The 25,467-nt window shown below is 41.5% G+C and overlaps 2 protein-coding genes across 8 annotated transcripts; both read right to left on the bottom strand.

Annotated features, from left to right (window-relative positions):
• Positions 1-103: 103 nt before the first annotated feature.
• On the bottom strand, positions 104-9,354 carry LOC134087421 (membrane cofactor protein-like). 3 transcript variants are annotated; one of them, XM_062540910.1, is made up of 12 exons: positions 9,221-9,354; positions 8,690-8,781; positions 8,150-8,341; positions 7,692-7,791; positions 7,230-7,306; positions 6,802-6,981; positions 5,462-5,638; positions 4,707-4,769; positions 4,144-4,209; positions 2,892-2,927; positions 2,707-2,748; positions 104-702 (listed from the first exon to the last, which is right to left on the bottom strand). In XM_062540910.1, exons 2-12 carry the CDS (start codon positions 8,778-8,780, stop codon positions 680-682), a joined length of 1,047 nt encoding a protein of 348 aa, XP_062396894.1. In that variant the 5' UTR covers position 8,781; positions 9,221-9,354; the 3' UTR covers positions 104-679. The 3 variants fall into 3 exon arrangements, with proteins under 3 accessions (XP_062396894.1, XP_062396895.1, XP_062396897.1); XM_062540911.1 differs by lacking the exon at positions 4,144-4,209; XM_062540913.1 differs by lacking the exons at positions 4,144-4,209; positions 4,707-4,769.
• A 1,708-nt stretch (positions 9,355-11,062) lies between these two features.
• Positions 11,063-24,435, bottom strand: LOC134087420 (E-selectin-like). 5 transcript variants are annotated; one of them, XR_009939826.1, is made up of 16 exons: positions 23,761-24,435; positions 22,866-23,060; positions 21,614-21,713; positions 21,213-21,289; positions 19,982-20,173; positions 19,209-19,388; positions 17,855-18,037; positions 17,124-17,294; positions 16,181-16,363; positions 15,409-15,591; positions 15,230-15,256; positions 14,935-14,964; positions 14,704-14,725; positions 14,195-14,330; positions 12,624-12,701; positions 11,063-12,506 (listed from the first exon to the last, which is right to left on the bottom strand). XR_009939826.1 is itself a non-coding variant. In XM_062540906.1 (15 exons), the coding sequence occupies exons 1-14, from the start codon at positions 23,825-23,827 to the stop codon at positions 14,222-14,224; spliced, it is 1,719 nt and encodes a 572-aa protein (XP_062396890.1). In that variant the 5' UTR covers positions 23,828-24,435; the 3' UTR covers positions 11,063-12,506; positions 14,195-14,221. The 5 variants fall into 5 exon arrangements, 4 of the variants coding, with proteins under 4 accessions (XP_062396890.1, XP_062396891.1, XP_062396892.1 ...); XM_062540906.1 differs by lacking the exon at positions 12,624-12,701; XM_062540907.1 differs by lacking the exons at positions 12,624-12,701; positions 17,124-17,294.
• Between the last annotated feature and the right edge of the window lie 1,032 nt (positions 24,436-25,467).

The raw sequence follows: 25,467 nt of genomic DNA, 5'->3' as shown, positions 1-25,467 counted from the left end.
ATGCTGGCATCAGTACGATCTTTTTAAAAGTATGAAGTCACAGCACTGTAGATCAGATTTGAATGAACAGATTACCATGTGTGGCTGTTTTTTTTTTTAAAAAAGCAATGCCTTTATTGGTCATTTTACAAGCTGTCGGGTGAGCACAACAATACTGTTCCTTCATATGGCACTATATACCGTAACACTTTTTTAAAAAATCTATTTTCACAAATGAACCCCAACATTTTCCAATTCAGGAATTCTCTCATTCAGAAATGATCTCACTGAAAACTCAATGTAACTGCAAAATGAAAATCTAAGATGATAAAACTACTTGAGCCCTGCTGGCCTGCTCTTTTCAAATAATAACCATTTCACAAATAATAAAAAAATAATACAAATAATTTAAATAAATTAAGATTGAGTTAAGCATTCAAGGACAATTCACATAAATGTCAACAAAAGCATTTCACATTCTTACACACCCCCCTCCATGTCACACAACATAACACACAATATCAAGGCACGGTATCTGATAGACCGGACTTCAGTGCAATTCAGTATTGTAATTTCTCTAACAAACAAGCAAGGGATGGAGTTCAGACCGAGGGCAAGGGCGGTCCCCCCGAGTCCATTCTCACACAGAGCCAGGAAACACACCCATCTCTTTCTTCTCCACTCCTTATCAGGAACAGGCTCACTGGAATAGCCCATTTTGAACTGAAAGGAAATGCAAAGGGGACATAACGTTAGTTAAGTTACACAAATAAAGACTGGGTCTGTGCACGTAAGAACAGTGCACCATCTACAGTACTGAATAATACATGCATCCGTATGGTCTGAAGTGTTACCCCCAGTGGCGTACACTTGAATTCCAGAGAAAACGGACTGGGATCAGCTCAGGCTGACTGTTTATTGTGTCAACTTCAGCTCCGATAATAAAATAGCTGATTGGCAGCAGATATGGCAGCCTGCTGCAGTTTCATGACGTTCAGACGTTTCATGTGGATGGTCATGAGAGCTCAATTAAGCCTATCAGTGGTACTGCTTTATGGTGGGAAGGTGACTGGATTCTGTATACTCAGCTTGTTGTTTCCTTTAGACTAACCGCCTCCCAATTCTCTATACAGGAAAACAGCTAAACCTACCTTATTCCACAGTAACAGCATTAAAAGCACCACAATATTGAATGAATGGACATGCCCTAGCCTAGGCCATTTTAAGCACTTATCTAATACTTCAACCAGGGCTCGATATTAATGGTTGCTCGGTTGCCCTTGGCAACCAAATTGTTTCTAGTGACAACCAGATTGCCTGGTTGCCAATCTGGCAAAGCTGGCAACCACTTTTAAAAGTTAACGTTGAGTCCTGATTCCACTCAGACTTGAGAACAAGACTTTCTCAAAGCTAACACTATACACACAGAGTTCAGTGACTGAGGATTGGAAATAACACCTGTAAGCAACCAGATCCAGTTTCAGGATTCCAGATGGTGTACTAATCCTTTACGAGAAAATACCAATGTAACCCTGCTTGTATGCATGCTGCAACTCTAAGCAAGACGAGTGGTCATTTGGAAACCCAATGAGCCTCAGTACCTGCCCCCAATACTGGAGGCCGCATGTACAACAGGAAATGATAACCTCACACAGACAAATGAAACCAGGCCGAATAACCACAACCAAAATACCTACTCTGACAATCATGTCCCAGAAATGTAAGTTGTGCAACATCAATTGCTGAATGATACTGAAGATTATTCTCCACGTTGTCATTGTTGTTGCACAATTACACTTTTGAGGAGAGGTAACCCAGAGAGGCTCCACTGGCTCAACTTAAAGAGGCTATCGTTTATATCACCATAGAAGTATGTGTACTAACCACTACTGGGGATACACATGAACACAAATGGAAAACAAAGTGCCTGATCTGTACAGCAGAGTCCCATAAACCAGCACACCTAGTACAAGCCGTTGTGAAGACTTGTTGACATAGGCAGATACAAAAGCAGATTTGTGCAACTCTGAAGTGTCAATTTGCTTATCATGTGAGACGTGCCATGCAATTTCCTTCTGTAGCAACAGGAACATAGAACTGTTCAGAACGAGAGAGTTGAGATGGTGTCAAGAGCCTGGTTCCCTGTCTTCAGACTCAAAAGCTCTACCAAAGCAAGCTCTTTCTATCGTTAGTGAGTGTTAATAATATTACAGGAAGTATTGATGATAATAACTGTCCATCCGAAACAAACATATTTATGTAGATTAAAACGAGAGGTGCATGTGAGATCATATTGCGTGTCACATGTTCCAAGTGACAGCCCGCAGGTCAGTGTGTGGTCTTATGTGGGGGTCACATCTACTGTGGGACACGGTACGGTATGTCTTTACTCTCTACCAGAGTAGGTGAAACTGGGTTTGGTTTGAATGCTCAGAGAGCATTAGTCATACTTTTAATCATCTAAGTTTACTTTAAGTTTACTTTATTTAGCATACTCAATACTGACCATTTAAGTTTACCGTAAATTCCCAACTATTAGCCGCAGCTTATACATTGATTTTGCTAAATTTCTTCAGCTATGAGGTTATACATGGGGGCAGTTAATATGGAATTACTATGTTGTTTCTTTTAACTTGCTTAAAACACTGTCCTGAGGCTTGTACACAATGTGGCTAATACACAGGAAATTAATGTACTTCATTTAGAACACTTAATAAGTCCACTTACCAGCAACTCCAACCACTACTGCCAACATAACCCACAGAGAGTCTGAGGACAGAGAAGGAGAGATTCATCATCAGTTCACCTGTTCTCAAGACATTACTATCCTTACCCAAGCGAATACAGTACAGAGACATTTACACCTAAACGAACAACAACATTAAGATGAGGCTAAATTTACATAAACTTACTATGGACATGAATTGAGCCCGATCCGTTTCTTCCATCTTTTCCGTGAGAAAGAAACACATGTACACAGGTTAATAACAGATAGAAGGCTGTTCTACAAGGAGCATGTCTTATAAGGCCCTCTGTGTGTTGAACTGAACATGAACAAGGCAATGATAATGCAATATAATATATGAGAAATATCAGATGAAATGTGGGATTGCAAAACTATCTAGTTCCCCGTACAATCTGACGAGCACATTCACATATGGTTGAGCTAAGCGTGGGCACTGGGCATGCATGTGAGGACAGAGAGACATGAAATGTGGGGAAGTGTTCAACAGTCAGCCTAAAAAGATGAACGGGGGTTCATAGCTGGGTGCAAAAACAAGCAAGAAAGAGGAATCCAGGGATATCAAATGCATGTTAGTACTGTAGGTGGAGAGCCCTCTACGGAAGTACGCAAGATGAGCCGCAGCCAAACCCAATACCTTCATGTCCAGGAAGTCATTGCTCAATGCACCAAGATAAGACAATGGACAAAGTGACACCAAATGTCTCATAATATCGTCACCGTTCCAGCAACAACTCAGTGTATTGTACAACCACCCTGGCTCTCCCCAGTTGAAAATGGAGTCCATGACTCAGCCTGGCAAAGGTGTTGAGACTGACTTGAGCCCAATAGCCAATCAAATTACAACAATTAATTCCCTGCTTTGCGTTAATTAGCTGTTACTATTTATGACTCCATCTGGGCGGCCGGTTGACGTTTGCCTTAGTTCAGAATTTTTAGCATTAAAAAAAAAAAAATGTCCCCTTACCTCTACCAGAGACGTTACAATGAGGAGACAAAGCACTCAAAGAATCCCCCATACAAATGTATGAGGTTAGTTTGCGATACCAATATGGCAGGGCAGTGTACTTGGTTAAAGGGTTGGTTAAAAAGGACCTTTACCCCATACCAATCAGTCTTAGATTCTATAGTCAGTACAGCTGCACAGCTGATGACAACTGACAACACAAATTTGTGTGACCAAGTGACATCCTCCCACAGAAATGACAACAAAATGACCTGGAGTCCACACATAATAGAACAAATGAACAGCTAAATCGATTGCCTCCTTCATAGGCTGCCACAGACATGAAAACGCTGATACCCTTCACATGCACACCAGGCTTAGCTCTTCTGCAGCCGCCGAACATGGCCGGCATGAATCTCTCAAATGTTTACTAATTAGAATCTGTAGGCTACACTGACACAGCAGAGGACGGTACCTTCAGGTGTGGTGGATGCATTTGCTGAAGTTCTTGGAGTAGTTTTGTCAGGAGAGGACTGGCTCTCTACAAAAGTATAACATGCCATTACTGTAAAGTCTCTCAGAACTACAGGACACAAAAGACAGCCATAATAGCCCGACTAGTCCAAGTAGGAATGGTCAAGGTCAGGTATGATGGCTGTCTTCTATATCCACTTTGCCACTTGAAGCCAGATTTGAAGCCTGCCTTATCTCTGTATGAACCCACCACCAAAGAATCAAGTCAAAAATCAAACATATCTGAGGTAAATCATTGCTGCTCTATCGGAGTTGGTTAATGTAATTCTGATGATAATCTGAGTACATTTGATTTCAGAGCAGGATATGGTCTCCATCACAAGCCTTATGCTGAAAATCGGAACCAAGCAGGCCACAATGACTGATATCAATCACGAATCAAGTGTCCTGCAGACATAGCAGTTGATTGGCATTAGGGGGGAATGTCCAGCAGAACTACTCCACTATGTCCCTCATGCTTCTGAAAGTGGCAACCTGTGGGTGTCACTGACAGCAGTATAGTACCTTTAAGTGTGGTGTTTTCCTTCACTGTCGTTCGTGGGGTGGTGGTGGTAGGAAGTTCGACCGCTATAAAAGTATATAAAATGTCATACATTGCTTGCATAATTCTCCACTACTACAGTAATCCTAATCTTCCACAGAACTGAGGCAGCGGTCCAGGGCCTCACCCTCAGGAAGGTGGCAGGGGAGCACATGATTCCAAAGGGCAGAGACAATGAACAGAACTGGATTTAGTTTCAGTAACAGGCCAGTCGGACGCCGGAGTTGAGAGGAGCAGTGTAACAGGCTCATCACACACCAAAAACTGAACTAAAAAGATAAATGAAACCTAAAACACAGTGATCATTTTAGAATCCTTGGAAAAGATCTATTATCTGTTTAACTTGTTTTGAAAAACTTAATTTTCCTCACAAAGTTAGATGTTTATAGCTATTGTTAATTCTATTTAGCATGTTAATACTCTTTTTTTAAGACCACATGACTCTATTATAAACAGTTATTTTTTTGGTTGATGTAATGTTTGTCACTTTGGACAAAAGCACCCAAGAACCATAATCATAAAACCCAGTCGTACAGATGGATGCCCATCTACTTGATGAGTAAGAATAAAGGAGTTAAACCAAGAGGAAAGAGGAGGGAGTGGCAAGAGTGACAGGTGGCATGATTCATGCATAGCCAAGTGTGACACACACAGTCAAACTGTAAGCAATCAAGCAAACTGAATTTGCACAACAGGTTGGACATGGCACGTAGCTTACCTTTACATCTTGGAACTGCTGGAGTCCAACCATTCTCCTGACAGACTATTCTGGCTTCACCAACCATATCAAACCCTTTATTGCACTCGTACTCGAGGATAGCCCCTTTGCCATAGGGACCGTTATTTCCAAAAACACGTCTGCCATTTGTTACGTCTGGCTTCGGGCATTCCACCGCTGTGGGAGAGACATACAGTCTAGTTATACAGTCTAGACCATAATCTTGACAGGCATGTAAGCTTTGCATGTTCATGGATAGTCTATGCCCAGATGCAGATTTGTTGAGAGTGCCCCCAAAGTTAAGATGGCCATTCCCATCTACCAGAATATTCTGTATCAATACACTTCAACACCAATTTTAATATCACATGCTTTTTGTTTAAAATATGTTGTGTGTACAGATTTGAGTTTTAGGGCCACATGTTTTGGTCAAATAGGTTGCACTTGCCACATCTAGGCAAAGCTACTACTGTACAACTACTGAATATCTGCATCAAGGATCCACAAAAATGTTGAGCCAAGAACAGTCACATGACACCAAGAGAAACATGGTAGATCTGAGATAAAGGGTTTGAAATGACATGCAGCCATAGGGGTCTAAATCTCTGAGTGAGGGCTGCTGAGCGGGTGAGGGGTTAATTTAAACAAACTCCGATTACTACTTTTTAAATGGTCATGTTTCCACTATTGTACCCATCTAAAAAAATTACAATAGAATCGTTTTAAGCAATTTGTCTTGACCATGTGTGCACTATTTGATGCTTGAGGTCAGAGGACACGGTCTGATTGTCCTCTGATAAAAAATCCTTCAGACAGGGAGCATGTTGACACAAAACAGCTCCCCACGGTGCCCCATTTTATCTCTCATTAGAGTTATTTCAGCCACATGCACAATCAGGTCCATGATAGCACATCTCTCTTCATGTTGATGAATGTGATGGCTAAAATGGGATGGATTCTGATTGGCTGGAAAGTGAACCCCAACGATGTCGTTCTTCATGTCGTAATTGTTTTCATTTATGTGCGGATGTTGTCATTCATATTAGCTAGAATGACACTTTGAATGACCCATAACAATCTTGTTAGCGCTCGTTTACAAAACAACTTAACAAAACAAGTTAAGTTTGCGAAACAACTTAACAAAACAAGCTAAGCTAGCCACCCAATCCTAACAGCACAAGCATCACCACACTAATTCTGACTAAAAACAATATGGAGCAAATGGCAAATGGCAAATACAGTGTCCTACTTTTTCTGTATTATGAGAACGGTGATATGGGGCACAAATACCAAGCAGAATTAAGAGTAAAGCTAGCAATGAAGCTAGTGACAAAACATACTTTTGCATATGGGAGCTGCAGTCCACGTTCCATTCTCCGTGCAGTATGATTCGGCATTTCCCAATACGGTGTAGCCCACGTCGCAGCTGTAGCGCACCACATCTCGAAACTTATACTCAACCTCTGGAGCGGAATCAAGTTGGCCGTGGTCAATCTTTCGAGGAGGGCCGCATTTCACCACTAAAGGGGGAGACAAAGTAGCTCAGAGGAGAGAAGGAAAGACTTGCAGAAATCCTGCAACTGCACCACAATGTCTATGTCTATTGTATGTCTGTTGCTGTCAACCATATTCATACGTGAATTGGCTGTAAAACATTCCTATTGTGTATCTTCACTATATGGCAATAAATTTAACCTTGACCTTGACCTTGACCTTGACAAATGGGGAAGTGGAGTGCCACCCCACTGGAAGAAAAGGGCTTCTATACCTTCACAAACAGCCTCACGTCCACTCCATGTCCCATCTGCCAAGCATCTTCTTTGGCCTTCTCCCACCAAGTAGTGCCTTTAGAGTGAGCCACAAACAAAACACATAATGATAGAATACAAAAACATGTTGAAGGACCCGAATACACAACTTCCACACGTTAATATGCACGCACACACACAGTGTTTCTGAAAGATTGTCATTAGCAAGAGAACTAAAAAAAACTCTTCTGTTTACTTTTTCAATGTGGGGGACAACTATTGTAGATGCAACATTACTTCCTTCTCCCCGTTCCCTTCCTCCTCCACCAAATACTAACATCAACACAAAAGAAATCTAAAAGATCGGAAAGAATACAATGTAGCAGCTATAAAAAAAACAGCAGGAACTTGAATGTTCACACAGGCACACACTCACATCCACTATCACGCATACTGAGTTTCAAATCGAAAACCACACTCACCCCAAATTACAGATGGCTGTGACAACTGCACCAAAGTCAACTCCCTCAGATGTGTTATATACACCATTTGTCACTTCTCCTGGGTTTCCACAGGTCTTTTCTGGAAAACATACATAAGTTTACACAAAAGCACAGAGCAATTATGAACTGAATTTTAGGAAATTCCTGAATAACACTGACTTCACACTGTTCAATTTAGAGGTATTTAAATCAGTTTGTAATAAAACACACTAAGAGTTATTCTGAAATGATGGGTCTTGTACTCTGCCTTTTATGCATTATTTAAGAGCCCTGAAATGAGCACTTCCCTGTCTTTTAATCCTATCGTCAATTGAATATATCTGACCATTGCCAGGTCACCAATATTAAAGCTTCCTGTTACAGTAACAGGTAACTCAAATGTTTGAGCTGGCATTAACCCATTGGGTGGATGTCAAAACACGGAGATGTGTCTTTACTTTTGCAGATGAAATCCTGTGGGTTTGGGTTCCACTGGTCGCCCTGACACTTCACCGTCAGCGGCCCCGATGCTGGTTTGTACCCTGGGACACAACTGAGTCTTACAGTAGTGTTTTCCGGAAAACTGGTTAGTGAGATGTGATCCTCATGTAAAACAGCATTGTCACTGAGGACTGGCTTTGAACATTGTCCTGTAGCAAAAGGAGATGGAGATAAACATGTTTCCTTACATCTCAATTCCTATCAAAACAACATAGCGGTCAAGTTATCCTTAATGTATTATGGTTATGTTGAAAACAAACCAGTTGAAAACACTCTCTGAAATACTACAACATCTGTAAAGACACTGTAAAAGTTGGCCATTCATTTAAGATCATACACCTAGGATAGGCGTCGTTTAACATCCATATGGTTATCATTTGTAATGCTGTCTACAAATAATGGACATTTCACCAACACCAATCTTTATGACAACACATATGTCCATGAATGACATATTTAACCATACACACTTCCAAGATACCAAACATGGAGCTCACCTTCGATTTGCAGGGATAAAAGGCACAAAATCCCCACACATCCCCAGATTTTAATGAGCATGATTGCACCTTTGTCCTCAGTTCTCCACATGCTAGTCGAAATGATGATAATAATAAAAAAAAGAAAACTTGAGTCTACAGGAAATACATTGCTGAACATCATGTTAGCGCTGACTACAATGTAACCAATGTGATACGTCTACGTTATAAGTGCTAGCCTACTATTTAGAGACCAGTGGTCACCTGGTGGTCACCCAGACCCTTCTGGTCACCTAGCTAGTTCTATGATGTTAGCTAAACAGAAGCGGTTGAGAAAGTGTTCTAAGAATCTAAGGGATCTTTGACTAAAAACACCTGACAAACTGCCGACTAGCAACAGCAACCACAGCGATGACCATGGATGAAATGATTGTTTTTAAGCTAGGCTACTGGCGACTTAAAAAGGTAAATCATTGACAGCTTGCTATGCGGCATAATAATGTAACTTTAGTTAGCTTTAAGCATCACGACAGCTTGATACAGTAACCATACCTTGGCTTTTCTCCGATTTAAATCTTACTATCTCCTTCCAAGTTGCCAAACGTACAAAGAAGCCTGGGACAAGAGAACAACGGGACTGGAGAAAACGGAGCGAAGCGGTGTGTACAGGCGTTCCAACCAAGCCACGCCCCTACAGGGATGACGCTCCTGTGGCGCTTCATAGTTCTAATTAGCCAAAGATATTTTCATGTGATTAAAACTTTTTCCTTTTACTTTTTTTCCACTTTTCTCTGATGTATGTACAGTATGTGTATGTGTTTTGTAATTTTACTTGATTTTAATTAATGTCATGTTACTGTACCTCCTGGCAAATATTGTACAAATTGTTTTTTTGTGTTCTTTGACATAAAACCTAAGCCTATGATATTATCATATTGTTACATAGGTGGTTACACTGTACCTCATTATGTAGATACACTGGAACAAGGACCCAGTAAAAGAAAGGGTTACTCAATTCAATAGTTCCAAATTAATATAGGCTACATACAGTAATTAGGCTAGATTTTATTCCAAATGTCTTCATGTCCAAACAGGCTTTGCTCTTTCAACTTGAAGTTGGGTTTGGCTGGTTAGTAGGCTAAGCCTAATTGCTACCATTTGGTTTAGACTTGACACACACACACACACACACACACCACCTGACTTGTGTGCCCTTGAATGACACATGAGCATGCGTCCCTGCTGCCAGGAAGTCATAATCACCTTGTAAGGCGTGATATGACATCAATGTGCAAACCAGAGTTTAATTTTTAACACATTCTCATTACCCCTTTGGCTTATTATATGGGACAGCACATATTCCATGAGTCAAGCGTATTTATTAAACAAACAACGGATTACTTATTTAGAAGCAGGAGTGGCTCGGCTGAGCACAATACGATTGCACAAGAAACAACTCACCACTGAGTTAGGTTACACCATTTCCTGTACCTGAGGCTGTGACTAGCTGAAGACAGAGAAGCTGAAAGGCACAGCTAGCTACTTGACAAGGTCCCTGACTAGACTGTCAACTTTGTTCATCATTATTTTACTTTTTTTCTTTCTCAAAGCATAGCCTAAGTCAACTCTGGTCTCGTTTTTTTTGTTCTGCAGCACTCTCTGAGTTTTTGCAAAGGTCCTGTTTCCTTGTTGTTTGATATCATGACAGCGAGGATTAATAGGAAATAGAACCCAGCATACATTCAATTACCTAGTTACTTAACATGTCGCAAGAGAGAAGATTAGGGTGTTTCGTAATGGCTAGTGATTATCTATCAGTCTCTTTACACCGTCACAAAGTAGGCATCGGATACCTGGGTGCTGAATAACAATTCATGTTTTGTTTTTCAGACGTTCAGGAATTTATCTTAGTCACATGAGAACAGTTTATGGTCATCATCCGATCCCATCAGACTGTGTACACCTCATGGTGTGTGTTTATCAAACAGGAAAAGCGTGACAACATTTATTTTATAGTGTGAAAAAAAAATGCCAGATTTTAAAAGTTAATTTAAAAGTAAATAAAAGTAAATGTATGCATTAAAAAAGTAACACAGAGTTGTTCTTCATAGCCTACTATCAATGGCTACTACAATAACGTAACAACACCTGCAGTATGTATTTTAAGTTTGCTAGTAGATTTAGAGAGCATTTTCAGGTGATTGCTTTTAGGGCCTAACATGGTGTACAAAGTGAAGGCTTTCAACTGAGAGAAAGATAAAGTAGAGTTGTAAGAAGAGGAAGCAGAGGTAAAGGAAGTAGAGATGACACAGATCATGTATACTTAGGTAAGTGTATAATGGACCCAGCCCCCTCACCCCACCTAACACAGACATGTATGACAGAACAGTGTGATTATATTAAAGATTCAACTTTATTAATTACGCATTCCATTCAGTGCAACAAGCAGAGACAGCAATGTGACCTAAGAACTGGAAAAAAAAATGGACAACTCGCTTTTTAGGCAAGTAATTACTTCATTTAATTCCAGATAACTCCAAATGCACTTTGAGATTGAAGAAGAACAATGTCTTTGAAATCATATAGACTGTCACAGACTGTACATTATTTGGCTATTGAACAAAAAAACCCAAACTCAAAATTCTAACAAACAAATAAATAAATCATGTTAAGGTGCGATATACATTCACTAATTTCCACTTGAGGTTCAGTGTGAACACTTAAAAGGCACATCATTTCATGATAAACAGTGCAGTGCATGGCTCAACAGTCCCTCGCAGAAGGAAAGAGGAGAGTGCTGCACTAGCAGGGACTTTAGCTGGGCAGAATCTGATAAGACTTAGAGGGAGCCTTTCATTAACCTCAGTGTCAACGAATGTAACAACGAGCAGAAGTTCTGAGGGCTGTACTATGAAGCAAGGCAACTGGCTAATCTGGGTAACTTTGGTATTCTAAAACGGATAGTTACGCTCCTTGATTGTGATTGGCTGAATCGCGTTTGATGCCGTTGTAGAATCCAACACAAACATACACCTTGACTGCATTTCGTTCTATTGATGGGTTTTATCAGGTCTCTTTCCACAGGTGTATAAATCCAGCACTATGCAGTCTGCATTGTGCTACCACAACTCGCAGTTAGAGTAGCTGCGTCTCGATGTTGCATGGCAACCATTCATATTATGGAGGAAATATATTTATTGGCGGAAGAATGATTATCTATAAATAAATCGTAATTTTTTTCATTGCTGTGCCTTTCTTTCATGAAATCTTGCTAGATTGACGTAGTAACCGTTTTAGAAAAGCGATACGCCCCAAGAGGCTGTAGTTCACACTGATTTTAGAACAACTTTGCGTCATGCCTAACAACGCCCCTTAGCTGTTCTAAGATCAGTGTAAACTACAGCCTCCTTCCTTAAGTAACTGCTGATCTCTAAAAGAACATGCTGTGGTGAGCAGCTATTGTTTCTAAAGTGATATGTTGTGTGGAAAACAGTGCTTACTCCTGAAGTTACCTGGATAAGCCAGTAAGTAACCTTGCTTCATAGTATACCTCTCAGGTCCTCAAAGGGCAGGAATGACTGTGTGGAGAAGGTTTCCAAAATGCTTAAAGTAATGGGTCTTCAAGCTATCATTACATAAAGTTGATATTACTACCCTCTGAATTAAGGCAGTTCCTCCTGCCTTTATCATGGAACAGGAGGGATGCAGCAACCACACGCGCACATATGCACACGCGCACGCACACACACGCACACACACACACACACACACACACACACACGTACACGTACACACACAGTAAGATGCTGCAAGCCGGGATCAAGGATCAAGTTTTGGCCTGAAAAGGGGAAAAAAAACAGATTATTAATCACCATGACGCTAAGTCGAAACGCGTCTATGAAAACAGACGTCGAAACAGAGGCCGAAACATGTTTTTATGCAAAGTGTGGCCTGCCTTTTTTTTCTTAGGACTAGGGCTGGGACGGTAACGGCATTATCACAACACCGCGGTCACGTGATGCCTGCCGCGGGTCTGAGCTCATCATCGACATCACCGCAAACAAAATAAATATAATAACAATATAAATAAATAAATACATTTGTGAACAATTTGAGATTTGAGAGACATCTGAGATTGTGTATAGGCTATGACATGGTTGAACATGCAGAATCAGAATCTCACAAATAATCACTTTATGCAGTCAGCTTAAAGGAACACTTCACCGTTTTTTCATATTAAACTACATTATTCCCTTATCTAAGACGAGTTGTTACATACCGCTCATGTTTCAATACGTGCACTCACTGGCTCTGGCGCGCGGTGCAACTTTGATAGCACTTAGCTAGACCAGTTCATTCATTAGGATCCAAACAGAGATGAAGTTAGAAGCAACCAAACACCTCCATGTTTTCCCTATTAAAATACAGTTACACGAGTAGTCACACGACCAGGTATGGTGTGACAAAATAAAACGTGGTGCATTTCTAAGCAGGTAAGAGGGATAACTATATTGTGTGGCACAGTAATATCCTCACTCTTGCACTTTCAGTTTCACTTTGGAGTGAGGATATTACTGCGCCGAGTCTAAGTGCTCCCAATTGTTATTCCGCCACACAATATAGTTATCCCTCTTAATTGCTTAGAAATGCACCACGTTGTCTCACCATACTTGGTCGTGTGACTACTCGTGTAACTTAATTTTAATAGGGAAAACATGGAGGCGTTTGGTCGCTTCTAACTTCATCTCTGTTTGGATCCTAATGAATGAACTGGGCTAGCTAAGTACAAGATAGATAGATAGATACTTTATTGATCCCCAAGGGGAAATTCAAGAAGCTTCAATTTAAGCGCTATCAAAGTAGCGCTGCGCACCAGAGGCAGTGAGTGTACGCATTGAAATGTGAGAGGTATGTATCAACTCGTCTTAGTTAAGGGAATAACATAGCTTAATATGAAAAAACGGTGAAGTGTTCCTTTAAGACTTCTGCAGGCGGCTACTTGAAGTCAAATCTCCCTATTGGCCTGCACAAGTGTGCACGTATAGTGTGTGATGTCATGATGATGTGTAATGTGATGAACTATCTTCTGACATTTGATTCAAGGTGCCATCAAAGTAGTGCCGCGCACCAGAGCCAGTGAGTGCACACATTGAAACGTGAGAGGTATGTATCAACTAGTCTTAGTTAAGGCTATTAAACATAGTTTAATATGAAAAAACGTTGAAGTGTTCCTTTAATGCAAGCTTTTCAACTGTATTTGAAGGTATCATTTTCAGCTAATGTAGTGTTCATATTCTGTAACTCATTTTGGGACACAGTCGTGGATCTGTCTGAGGTTTCTTCCTACATGTATCTCCAATTCTAGGGAGTTTTTCCTTGCCCCTGTTACTCATGGGCTCTCTTTGAATGTTTAACACTCTGTAAAGCGCCATGAGACATGTGTAATGTTTTGGCGCGCTATAAGTGAAATTAAATTGAAATTGAAAGTATACAGTAACACAGGTGTTGCCTGATGTGTTTACTCACTGGAATCCGAGTAGTCCCACTGTCTGACTAGACACCATTTTCTGGATTATTCGCTGAACGTGACTTTAGCTCTTCGCCTTCTGAAGAGGAGGGTCTAGTGTAGCTCTCGTTCTTCTTCTTATTATTCTTATACAACCTGCAATCCCAAAAACAATTACAGGACAGGCCCAATAAGGACTAATGCCAAAGACCAGTTCCCAAACACTACTACACTCACTACCTAGTGACCCAAACTTGGTGAAGATACACCCTGCCCAATAAGAGTGATATTTGGGCAGGAAAGATCTAGAGAGAGAGGTGGCAACTAACTGAAAGACAGCTAGAGAGAATGGAGCGAGAAGAAGACATCAAAACTGAGTGGTAAAGGAACTGGTAAAGGAACAGTGGTAAATTAATAGTTTAACTTATAAATACAGTATACCATGAACTCAACGGTCAAAAGGCCACACAAACACCAGTCAGGCAGACAGAGAGAGCAGGATGAGATTGCAAACCAAATGGGATCTTACCAGAAGCCCCCTACGATGGCCCCTGAGAAGAAACGGAACCAGAACATTTCAAATTAGTATTTTTTCATATTTATTCACTCAATTAAAAGGCAAAGACACACATGGAAAGTTTAAGCGTGGTTGAGAGCAGGTGCCATGACAAAATGTAAACGAAAGTATGGTGGGACAGAGCTAGAGGCGTGGTCATGTGCAGCTTATGGGACAGAGAGCCGTCAATGAAAGTGTACCTACCGACACCAAATAAAACCCCAAAAACTGCACCTGTGAACACAAGCACAATTCATTTACTATTAATTTACCATTCATGTCCTGAACATTTACTGTTCATGTCCCAACACACGCACACACACACACACACACACACACACACACACCACACACACACACACACACACAGACACACAAACACACAAACACACAGAAACACACAGACACACACAGACACACACAGACACACACAGACACACACAGACACACAAATGAATTGACACACTTGTTAGCTAGGGTCATTTGATTGAACACCTACCGAGTATTTTTAATACAGTTAGGCCTCCTGGTGGTGGAAAGAGAGAAACATAAAGGCTTGTTAGTGAGAGAACACTCCCACCCCAAAAAGAACCATTTGGCTCTGAATTAAAAGCGAGCTCTGGAAAAAAATAAAAAATGTGTGTCTTCAACATAGACAGACAAATGGTCAACCCTTACCTTCGTGACACACAGGAGGGCCGGGTGACCATTGTCCATTAGGTCTACATTCCAACTGAGATGGGCCAGACATTGTCTGCTTATCAGGGCACTCGTACCTGATGATAGCACCAGAATAATAGGGGCCATTTGGCTCACCAGTGATGGTGGCATTGGTGGCAGGTGGCTCAGGACATTCCACCACTACAGGAAATAATGGGGAAATACAGATCAGATTCACTTAAAGCTCAAGGACATGCATGCAAGTCTCTCACAGACACAGACACACTCATGTACAGACAGTAACATATACAACAACGACCGATCTTGCCATTACAAACAGAACTGGACTTTAATATATCCATATTTTAGCTACAGTAACCAATCACAAATATTGAAAATGACACAACATGATGTCCTGGTAGTAGCCATAACAGTGAAGAACTCCAGCCATTAAGCTATGTAGAATGCAGGAAGAATTTGCTCTTCTTGATGGCGCAAAAGCAGTGTGCATTTGATTGGCATAATGCTTTCGTGCACATCAAGTGCTGACAGCACAGGAAAAGTGGCACAAACGCTGCCACACTAGCAAGTAGCAAACAACGGCTATTGCGATCAAAGATTCTAAAGCGCTTACTGTACAAGCACCTGATCGGAATGGAAAGTAGCCCATGCAAACAGACGGCGCAACATTTTCAATCAGAATAGTTCAATCGGAATGACAAAAAAACTGTCCATGTAAACGTGGCTAGTGTGTCTTCTCAATATAGACAGACAAAATGTCAAGTCTGACCTTTGAGGCACACGGGGGGGTTGGAGGACCACAGTCCATCAGATTTACATCTCAACTCAGGGCTGCCCGACTGTGTATGGCCAGCGGGGCACTTGTACTTGACGATGGCACCGTAGTCATAGGAGCCAGCTGCCCCCTCAGTGATGATGGCATTGGTGGCACCTGGCTGAGAACACTTCACCACTACAGAGAGAGAGAGAGAGAGAGAGAGAGAGAGAGAGAGAGAGAGAGAGAGAGAGAGAGAGAGAGAGAGTTAACTTGTGGAGTTAACAGACTAAGTGCATGAAAGGCTCTTCCATATGCACATTATTTCCGGTAGCAGCACTTCCTGCTCCTCCTGATTCCCTACTGTGGGTGCAACACCCAACCGGGTCAGTGTGGACACGTTGCATTAACAATAGCGGCAGGTTCAAACGCACCTGGCTCCACCGGAAACAAACGAGTACACAGAGAGCCTTTCGTGCATGCAGCCTATTGCCTGGAGAGGCCTCATGGTTGACTATAGGGGCTCATTAAAGCAAAGAAGTTGCAGTGGTGAAAATGACTGACGGAAATCAGCAAGTTGGGTCTATCAGATCTAGCAAGAATCTGATTTGCTCAAAAAGGTTCTTGCTGACAAAGACAAAAGCATGGGGTTGGTGAGTGGCAAAAGAGCATCTCACACAACAAGCTCTCAATAGCAGAAGAAAAGTGGCACAAGAGCTATAACACTGGCATGAAGAGTGCACAGAATGAACAAAAAGAAGAGATGAACAAAAACAACATCAAAAACAGCGTGGCACAAAAGTGGCACAAAAACAAGGTGACACAAGAGCTACCGTCCTGGCACGGACAGAATGCACAGGATTCCAAGAATACTGCTGCCTTTTGTCACTCCGTGAGCGACAGAGAAGTGAGCAGGCCATCATAAAAGTGCTCCAACGAACAGGTTGAAGTTTCAGACCTTCACACACGGGAGGGTTGGACGACCACTGTCCATCAGATCCACATTCCAACTCAGAACTGCCGACCAGATTGTGCCCAACCGGACACGAGTATCTGACGATGGCACCGACTCGATAGGGGCCACCCGCCCCGGCAGTGGTGGCATTAGTGGCACCTGGCTGAGGACAATCTACCACGATAAGAAAATAATGGGAGCATGTATTATCACCATGGGTTAACACACACACACACACACACACACACACACACACTGAAGTCAATAGTCTGATGAGGCGCAGTGCTTGAATAAGGTGTAGAAAAATAAAAATAGCAGTGGCCATAGCGTTGACGACTTTCAGTCACTTGGGTACATGAGATGCAGCCAGCAGCAAGAATGCGATGTGCATCAAGCACCCAGCAGCAAGGAAAGGTGAAAGGTGAAAGGTTGAAGGTGGCACAGCAGCCGCCACATGGACAAAGGGCAAAAAGGGCAGAATTTCAGATCCTTTTGTGCTCTAGCTGTGGTGCTGTGAGAGACACAAAAGTGAGCCTGTGTTCAAGCGACAAAACTCAGCAAAAACTCAGATGCTGCTGAAGTTTCAGACCTTTGAGGCACACTCAGTAGCCCATGTAAACAGACGGCGCAAAATGTTCAGTCAGAATAGTTCAATCGGAATGACAAAAAAACTGTCCATGCAAACATGGCTAGTGTGTCTTCTCAATATAGACAGACAAAATGTCAAATCTGACCTTTGAGGCACACGGGGGGGTTGGAGGACCACTGTCCATCAGATTTACATCTCAACTCAGGGCTGCCCAACAGTGTGTGGCCAGCAGGGCACTTGTACTTGACGATGGCACCGTACTGATAGGAGTCAGCTGCCCCCTCAGTGATGGTGGCATTGGTGGCACCTGGCTGAGAACACTTCACCACTACAGGAATCAACAGTGATCAACATCATCAAAACCACAGGAAAATACACACACAAGCATGCACACACACACACACACACACACAGCTAAGTTAATGGAGTTGAGTCACAGCCAAGTCACTTGACTGCAGGTGTGTGTGAGGCCAGGTGTGTGGTCAAGCAAACACCATGGAGCCGACCTTCACTCCCCGGCCATCTCTGAGCCTTGATGCAGCAAGAGTTACACATGGCACCAACACCAACCTTTTCAGTTACTCCACAACACCTAATTTCAAACACTTCTGAATGACTCAGCTTTGGCAAGAACTTGAGCTGCACCACAGTCTACGGCAAGACATGTTGGGGGCAATCAGCACAGTTGACTAACACTCCACGGCAAGATGTTGGCCTTTAGGCCTGATCTTTGGCTGGACTGGGTTCAAGTCAACTACTCTGATGAGTGTATACTGTACACAATACCTATCGCATGTTAACTACATGGGCAAACAAATACCAGTGTATCAAATGCAGAAAATTACAAAATCAAACAAATCCTTTCTGAAAACCTTGTTTCAACATAAATACCAAGAAAGCGTCATCAGGGCTTCACAAACTGAGTTTGCAGAAAGCTGGTGCCAACATAGTTGGCATTGAATAGAAAAACGTACCCGCACACTGATGCTGCTGCTCCCGAAGTGAGTATAATACACAACGTCTTGATTATTATGGTCTTCGTCAGGTGGTGCACCTGACGGAAGACCATATCGGTCGAAACGTTGTGTATTATACTCACTTCGGGAGCAGCAGCAACAGTGTGCGGGTACGTTTTTCTATTCCTTGACTTCCTTTTATCTTGCACCTGTTTAAGTTGGATGTGCGTGCACTCTCTGCTACTTTCTAACATATGCAGTGTCATAGGTAGTTACCATTTAATGGTCAGCACTCAGCAGCACATGCCGCATCTTCAGTTTGCTGACATAATCTGTTATATATTGAAGTGAATATGTAAAATGACTATTTTGGTTGTATTTAAATATAATGAAGCATTATCTGTTGTAACAAATTATATTTTAACTTTTTACTTTCCAATTTATCCAATTCACTTGGATCAATGAATTTATGCAAGGTAAACAAGACAACATTCATTTACTCGTACAAGTGTGGATGAGTGTACAATTTCAGTCCCATTTTACCTTCACATGTCAGGTTATGAGACCATCCATACTCCGAACAGACCATCCGGTTGTTATCAGGGGGCAAGAACCTGTATCCCACATTGCACTCATATACAAGGCGTGCCCCGAAACCATAAGGCCCACTTGGACCCTCAATGCGTTTGGCATTCGGGATGGATTGCCTCGGGCATTCCACCTCTATAAGGGACAGAGACAGAAACAGAAACCATCTATATTACACAATTTGATTGGGCAGGAGAGTAATGAAGTTGGAGTGTGAATGATAAACGTCACTTTAGAAAAGTATTCCCTGACACAACAATTGCTTAAGTCACCAGGTGCCATCACTAGAGCAAAACAGACTGGTCAGAGAAATAGGTTGCAGAAACAGTTCATGTTGATTAATTGTTAACACTGCTGTACCAGTAAAGGGAGATCTCTGTACTCTAAACATAATTAAATGTAAAAGAAAAAAAAAACCTCATCTGATGGGTAAAATCGGAGGTTTACTTTGAATTGCACTGCCTATGTCAAATTCATGGGAGTATAAAAATAAGTAAAACGAATATATTTGAGAATTCCTCTGGTAAAAATGATACTTTTTGTAGAACTTCTGAACTGTTATGCCTGTGATATCAGGAATTCTGTGATAACTGTTATGGCTCTGACGGTGCTTTACTTATGACAGGATGTCAAATAGAGCATGTAGCATCAGATAACAGACTTTTCCTGTCCTTTCTAAGGAGGCACCCGGTAAAGTAAAGGCAAACCCAGTGATGAGTCAAACATACTTGTGCAACGAGGCTTTTTCGACCAGGTGGCATCTGCAAGGCAGTGCACAGTGTCCGCCGGATCCTCGTCTCCAAACAGTGTGTAGCCATCGCTACACTTATACTGCACCGCATGGCCATATTCATATTCTTCATTTGGAGGAAGTGTTAAGAGGCCATTAGTGACATCTGGTGGAGGTCCACACCTCACCGCTGAACAGACAGAGACAATTGTTTAGATAGTGGACAGAGGAGAGCATTTCAAAGCAACCAATTTAAAGAGGAACTATGCAGGTTTGGCGATTTCTTTGCTGTTTTCTCGTTTTACGCTTGCCGGTTTCTCTGCAGAGCTTCCCCTACAGCTTTAGCGTGTATATTTTATAACACTCCTCAATCGGTCAGTCTGCCTTTTCATGAGCGTGATTGCGAGGCTGCGAAACTTTCTGTTTGTCATGCCACCGGCTCGGTGTCGACATAGTTCACCTTTAACAGAGTAGTTTAAAATATGGCAAAACAATGAGCTCATTTTGAATACATAGAGCGCAATATGAGGTTTCCGTGATGCACCACGCCATGAGAACGAGCCGAGATACCAATATTTACTCATTTATCAATCAAGTACACGATCAAGTAAATTTGTAGGGCAATTGGTAACACTGTTATTCACGCATGTTGGGCAGCCGTGGCCTACTGGTCAGGGCTTCGGGCTTGTAACCGAAGGATTGCCGGATCGATCCCCGACCAGTCCACGGCTGAAGTGCCCTTGAGCAAGGCACCTAACCCCTCACTGCTTCCTGAACTCCGCTGCTTGGGCAGGCAGCTCACTGCTCTATGTTAGTGTGTGATTCACCTCCCTATGTGTTCGTTGTGTGTTCACTAATTCTGTTAAATTGGGTTAAATGCAGAGAACGAATTTCCCTTACGGGATCAAAAAAGTTTTTATACTTATATACGCAGAGGAATATGGCAGATATGGCAGACTTTAGGCAGATGTTTGTCATCAGTGTTTCTTTGGAATTTTCACTGAATTAGGGAAATTTCAATTATCGATTGTGTGTGATCATGTGTGTACGTCTGTATGTAAGATCATGTGCGTGGTATTAATTACTTAGTACAATTATTTTACGTAGTAATTAAATAAGTGTTCATTTCTGTGCACATTGCCTGTCATGGTGCATATCATACAAATAAAAGCTCAGTAACATAACGTGACTAATATACAGCATAGTGAATAGGAATGTGGTTCTCATACGATCACAAATGGCCTCTCTGCCATCCCATTGTCCATTTGCCATGCAAGTCCGTTTATTTTCTCCAACAATATAGTACCTGAAATACAGCATGCATACACATGAGTTGAGAATACAATATTACACTTCTAGTTAGGGCTGCAACAATTTAGCAATTACTTGTCAAATAAATCGTAAACTATTCTGATAATTGGTTAAACAGAATGTCATTTTTCAAATTGGAATATTTTCATCTTTACTTACTCCTAAAACGTTTTAGGAATCACTTATTGACATTTTTTCACCATGTTCTGACATTTTACCAACTACAAAAATTGTTATCTAGTTGCAGCCCTACCTCTAGTCTCTGAAATCACTACTGATGGACATGACAAGACATGCATAGGCACACATGAACACTGACCCAGTCTTGCAGACAGCTGTGATTTCTGCCCCAAATTCAACTCCATTTGGAAACTGATAATCCCCATTGTTCACCTCACCAGGGTTGCCACAGGATTTTTCTGGAAAATATGAATAGATGCTTGAGCACAAAAGTGGTGAAATCTCAACGTTTTCACTTCTCTGACCTGTGATATAGAAATCCTGAACATTGAGAAGTTCTTAATTACCTCTGCCAAGGAGGTTATGTTTTCGTCCGTCTGTGTGTCTGTCTGTCTGACTGACTGACTGACTGACTGACTGACTGACTGACTGACTGACTGACTGACTGACTGACTGACTGACTGACTGACTGTCTGTCTGTCTGTCTGTCTGTCAGTCAGTCAGTCAGTCAGTCAGTCAGTCAGTCAGTCAGTCAGGGTAGTAATGGATGGATTTCGATGAAATTTTCAGGGAGGGTGATGACCCAAGGATTCAATTTTGGGAGTGATCCGTAACACCGTTGGGATTCCAGAGCCGTTTATGTGTTTCGCTAAGTGGTGAAATGGCATGGTATGGCCACGTGGTGGCTGGCGATCGGAATAGTTTAGGTTCAAATGTATGACAACCTAGGAAGAACAATACAGGCGGAGGTCTGCGCTCTCCGAGTGCTTTTCTAGTTCTTAAATGCTTCACTCTATTTGTGTGAACTAAAATTCTTGGTTTTTGTGATTGCAAATTGCTCCTGTTTTAAATATGCATAAATTCAAAACAAATTTGAAATATTAGTATACTGCAGAATACCAAAAAACACCTATCACCACACCAACAGTCAACACCTTCATTAACCAATGTCCTTGTGACTATGTACTGTGTGTTTATACTAAGTATGTAAACACTCTAGTTCATACTTGACAAAGAAATGTTTTGGGAAGATTTTCCTGACAATACTTAATACATGTAATGGTGGTGTTTTGTGATAGTTTAGGGGACAGGCTTACACCACTTTGTTTAATTCCAGTTTATGGAGCCAGGGCTGTTTTTGTTTTTAAAGGGTACTCCAAGAATGGAGAGCTTGCAACTTATGAGGAGATATTTACTGAATGTGAGAGAAACTTTACGGGTTAGAAACACCTTAGAGTCGCTTAGCACAGAGAACACAAAGCTATGCAAAGTCCACTTAGAGACAGCAGGTCAAACAGGTGATCTTTCATGGAATTTCAGTGATTCCAAACATTCAACTATTCAAGTATACTGTATGTTCAATGTAAACATTTTCTGTAATATGAGGTTACTTTTGCAGATGAAACTCTCTGGGCTTGGGGTCCACTGTCCACCGGCACAGGTGAGCCTCGATAATCCAGAACTACGCTCATACCCGGGGTGGCACTGAAGTCGGATAGAAGAACCCTCTTCAAAAGTGTCTTTTAATATATCAGCTGAGTGTACACCAGCATGGTCACTGGTGGTGGTGGGCTTGGTGCATTGTCCTGAAACATATGGAAAGGAGAGACAGAACAGAGAGATTTCATCTGACATTCATATCTCTTGAAATATGTAATCTGATTGCACATGCTAGGCAACTTCCAATACATCAGAAATAGAAAGAATCTAAAATATCTGTTAGAGACCTCAAACAGGAAACTAGAACAGGAAAGAGTGAAACGCCCAATCACAATGGCATCACTTCTTGCTAAACTACCCGGTAAGAGGAAATTACCCACCCACGTTTCTACAAAATACGAAATACTCCAACTTGTTTCAACACCAGAGGTGTACTTGAACAGAAGGCGCGGTAATTAAAATTGGTGAATTAATCCTGACGATATCTAGAAACGTAGATTGGGTCAACTCACTTGACATATGAATGCCCTCATACTACAGAGCTTTGGGCCTGGAAGATATTCCCATAGGATATTCCACGTGAAACGAAACGAAAGTTTCAGTTTCCGGAGTAGCTGTGTAGCAGCTAACCTTGTCGAGGGTCTAATGCTAACTAACAATGTTACAGCCTACAAGTAGGCTACACACAATGCATAATAATGCTAATATATCATATGTAATACCAATATCACAAGTTTAACTTCTATAAGCATGATGTGTTTACTTCAGAAGTAACTTGTCATACAGCAAGAAGACATGGCCAAGGCACAACATACAAAAACACTTCAAAGCAGAACAAAACCTCACCTTTGATTTCAGAGGGAAGAAGTAACAAAATCGACAAAGTTCCGAGGATATTCTTGAAAAACGTCATGGCGCTCTTCGTTTTCCAAACCTATTCAGCGTCAGCGAACGCAGCTATCTTCATAATGAAGTCGATATGCAAGTCAGTAGCTAGCGGACAAGTTGACAGTCCACGGCTGATTGACTTTCTAACTAACGCCCACTGACAGCTAACTAACACTTTAACGTGATAACTAGCAATACCAAAAGGTATAATGTTATTTCAAGTCAAGATTAGCCTCAATGAATGTTATCACATGACCGATCAACTGTGTTTATCTGATGATGTTAAATGTAACGTAAAAACTAAGGTTAACATAAGCTAGCTATCAACAGCTGTAGCGTTAGCCTAATCGCTGGCTAATTTGGCTAGCTCGTAGACTAATTCACCGGTTACCTTGGAATACAAGGTGGCTCTCTATTTTTAACAAATATTTAGAAATATTTTTCATATGAAATCTCGCAAAACCCGCTTCTGCCGATATCCTATTACAAACAATAAACCACTTGGCTAACCTCTGTTCGTGCAGGGCGTCTCGGTTTGTGGTAGACACGCCCAGATTATGATGGCGTATCAAAATAAAATCCTTCAAGTTTTATCTCTGGTTTAAGGCTAGTAACACTTGTAGTAAGTAATACCAGAGACATCCGTTAATCTCTGCAAGAGCGGAACTGAATGGAATAAACCCAGCCCGACCTGTCAGCGCTTGGATTTCGCCCTGCAGCTCATTGTTGTGAGAAGATGCAATGAACGTGAGGAGGAGAGAGGCATTAAAGTGTAACTTTATCAACCATGCTGATTTCGTGTCAGTTACACTTTATATAGGTAGTAGGGGAGGGGAATATTTGGTGTAAATTGTTTGTATTGGACGGGTTGTAACTTCTGTGTTAGGCCTACAAGATAATGATGACAGCACAATAACTTGAGACTTAGGCTACTTAACAGAAACCAGCAACTAGGCATTTTATGACATCCTCAAATTTTGTGGCCAAGTTTCATTATCAAATCAGTGTGGTAGCCTACTGTACTGTTCTTGAATTTCTCCTATAGAAAGTATCTATCTATCTATCTATCTATCTACTGTATCTATCTACCAGACACAAATTCTGATAAGGATTCGAGTCTCGCTACGCCAAGCTATTAATTCTTACCTGCAGATCAATGCTGTTGCCACACACACACACACACACACACACAGTAGACAGGCAGGCATACACAGGCACACACGCACCTGCATGCACACACACATAAACACGTGTGTGCATGCAAAAACATATCCACATGCACACCCATCCCATTACCCACACACACTCACAAATGAACATACACACACAGAGACACATTAAACACACACACAAGTACAGGAAAGCACACACACACACAAATATCTCTGTGTCTGTTTATCCCATACCCCCACCACACACACACACAAAAGCAAGTGCACACATACACACATTCACTTACACACACTGTAAAAGTTTCTATAGCGGATGGATTAGGAGATGGAGACAAATTGACAAGAGTGATTTATTTTTTCAGAGAGAATGCAGAACTGAGCAGCCAACATCTAGAGAACATCTAGTTAGTGTCTGTTTTCACTGACTGACTTTGAACATTCTCCTGTATAAGAAGATGTGGAATAATATTGAGGTTGAATTTTAATAAACATA

This window comes from Sardina pilchardus, chromosome 7, assembly GCF_963854185.1.
Source record: "Sardina pilchardus chromosome 7, fSarPil1.1, whole genome shotgun sequence".
Lineage (NCBI taxonomy): Eukaryota > Metazoa > Chordata > Actinopteri > Clupeiformes > Clupeidae > Sardina > Sardina pilchardus.
Note: the sequence above shows the minus strand (reverse complement) of the source record. Positions and strands in the feature narration are given on the sequence as shown.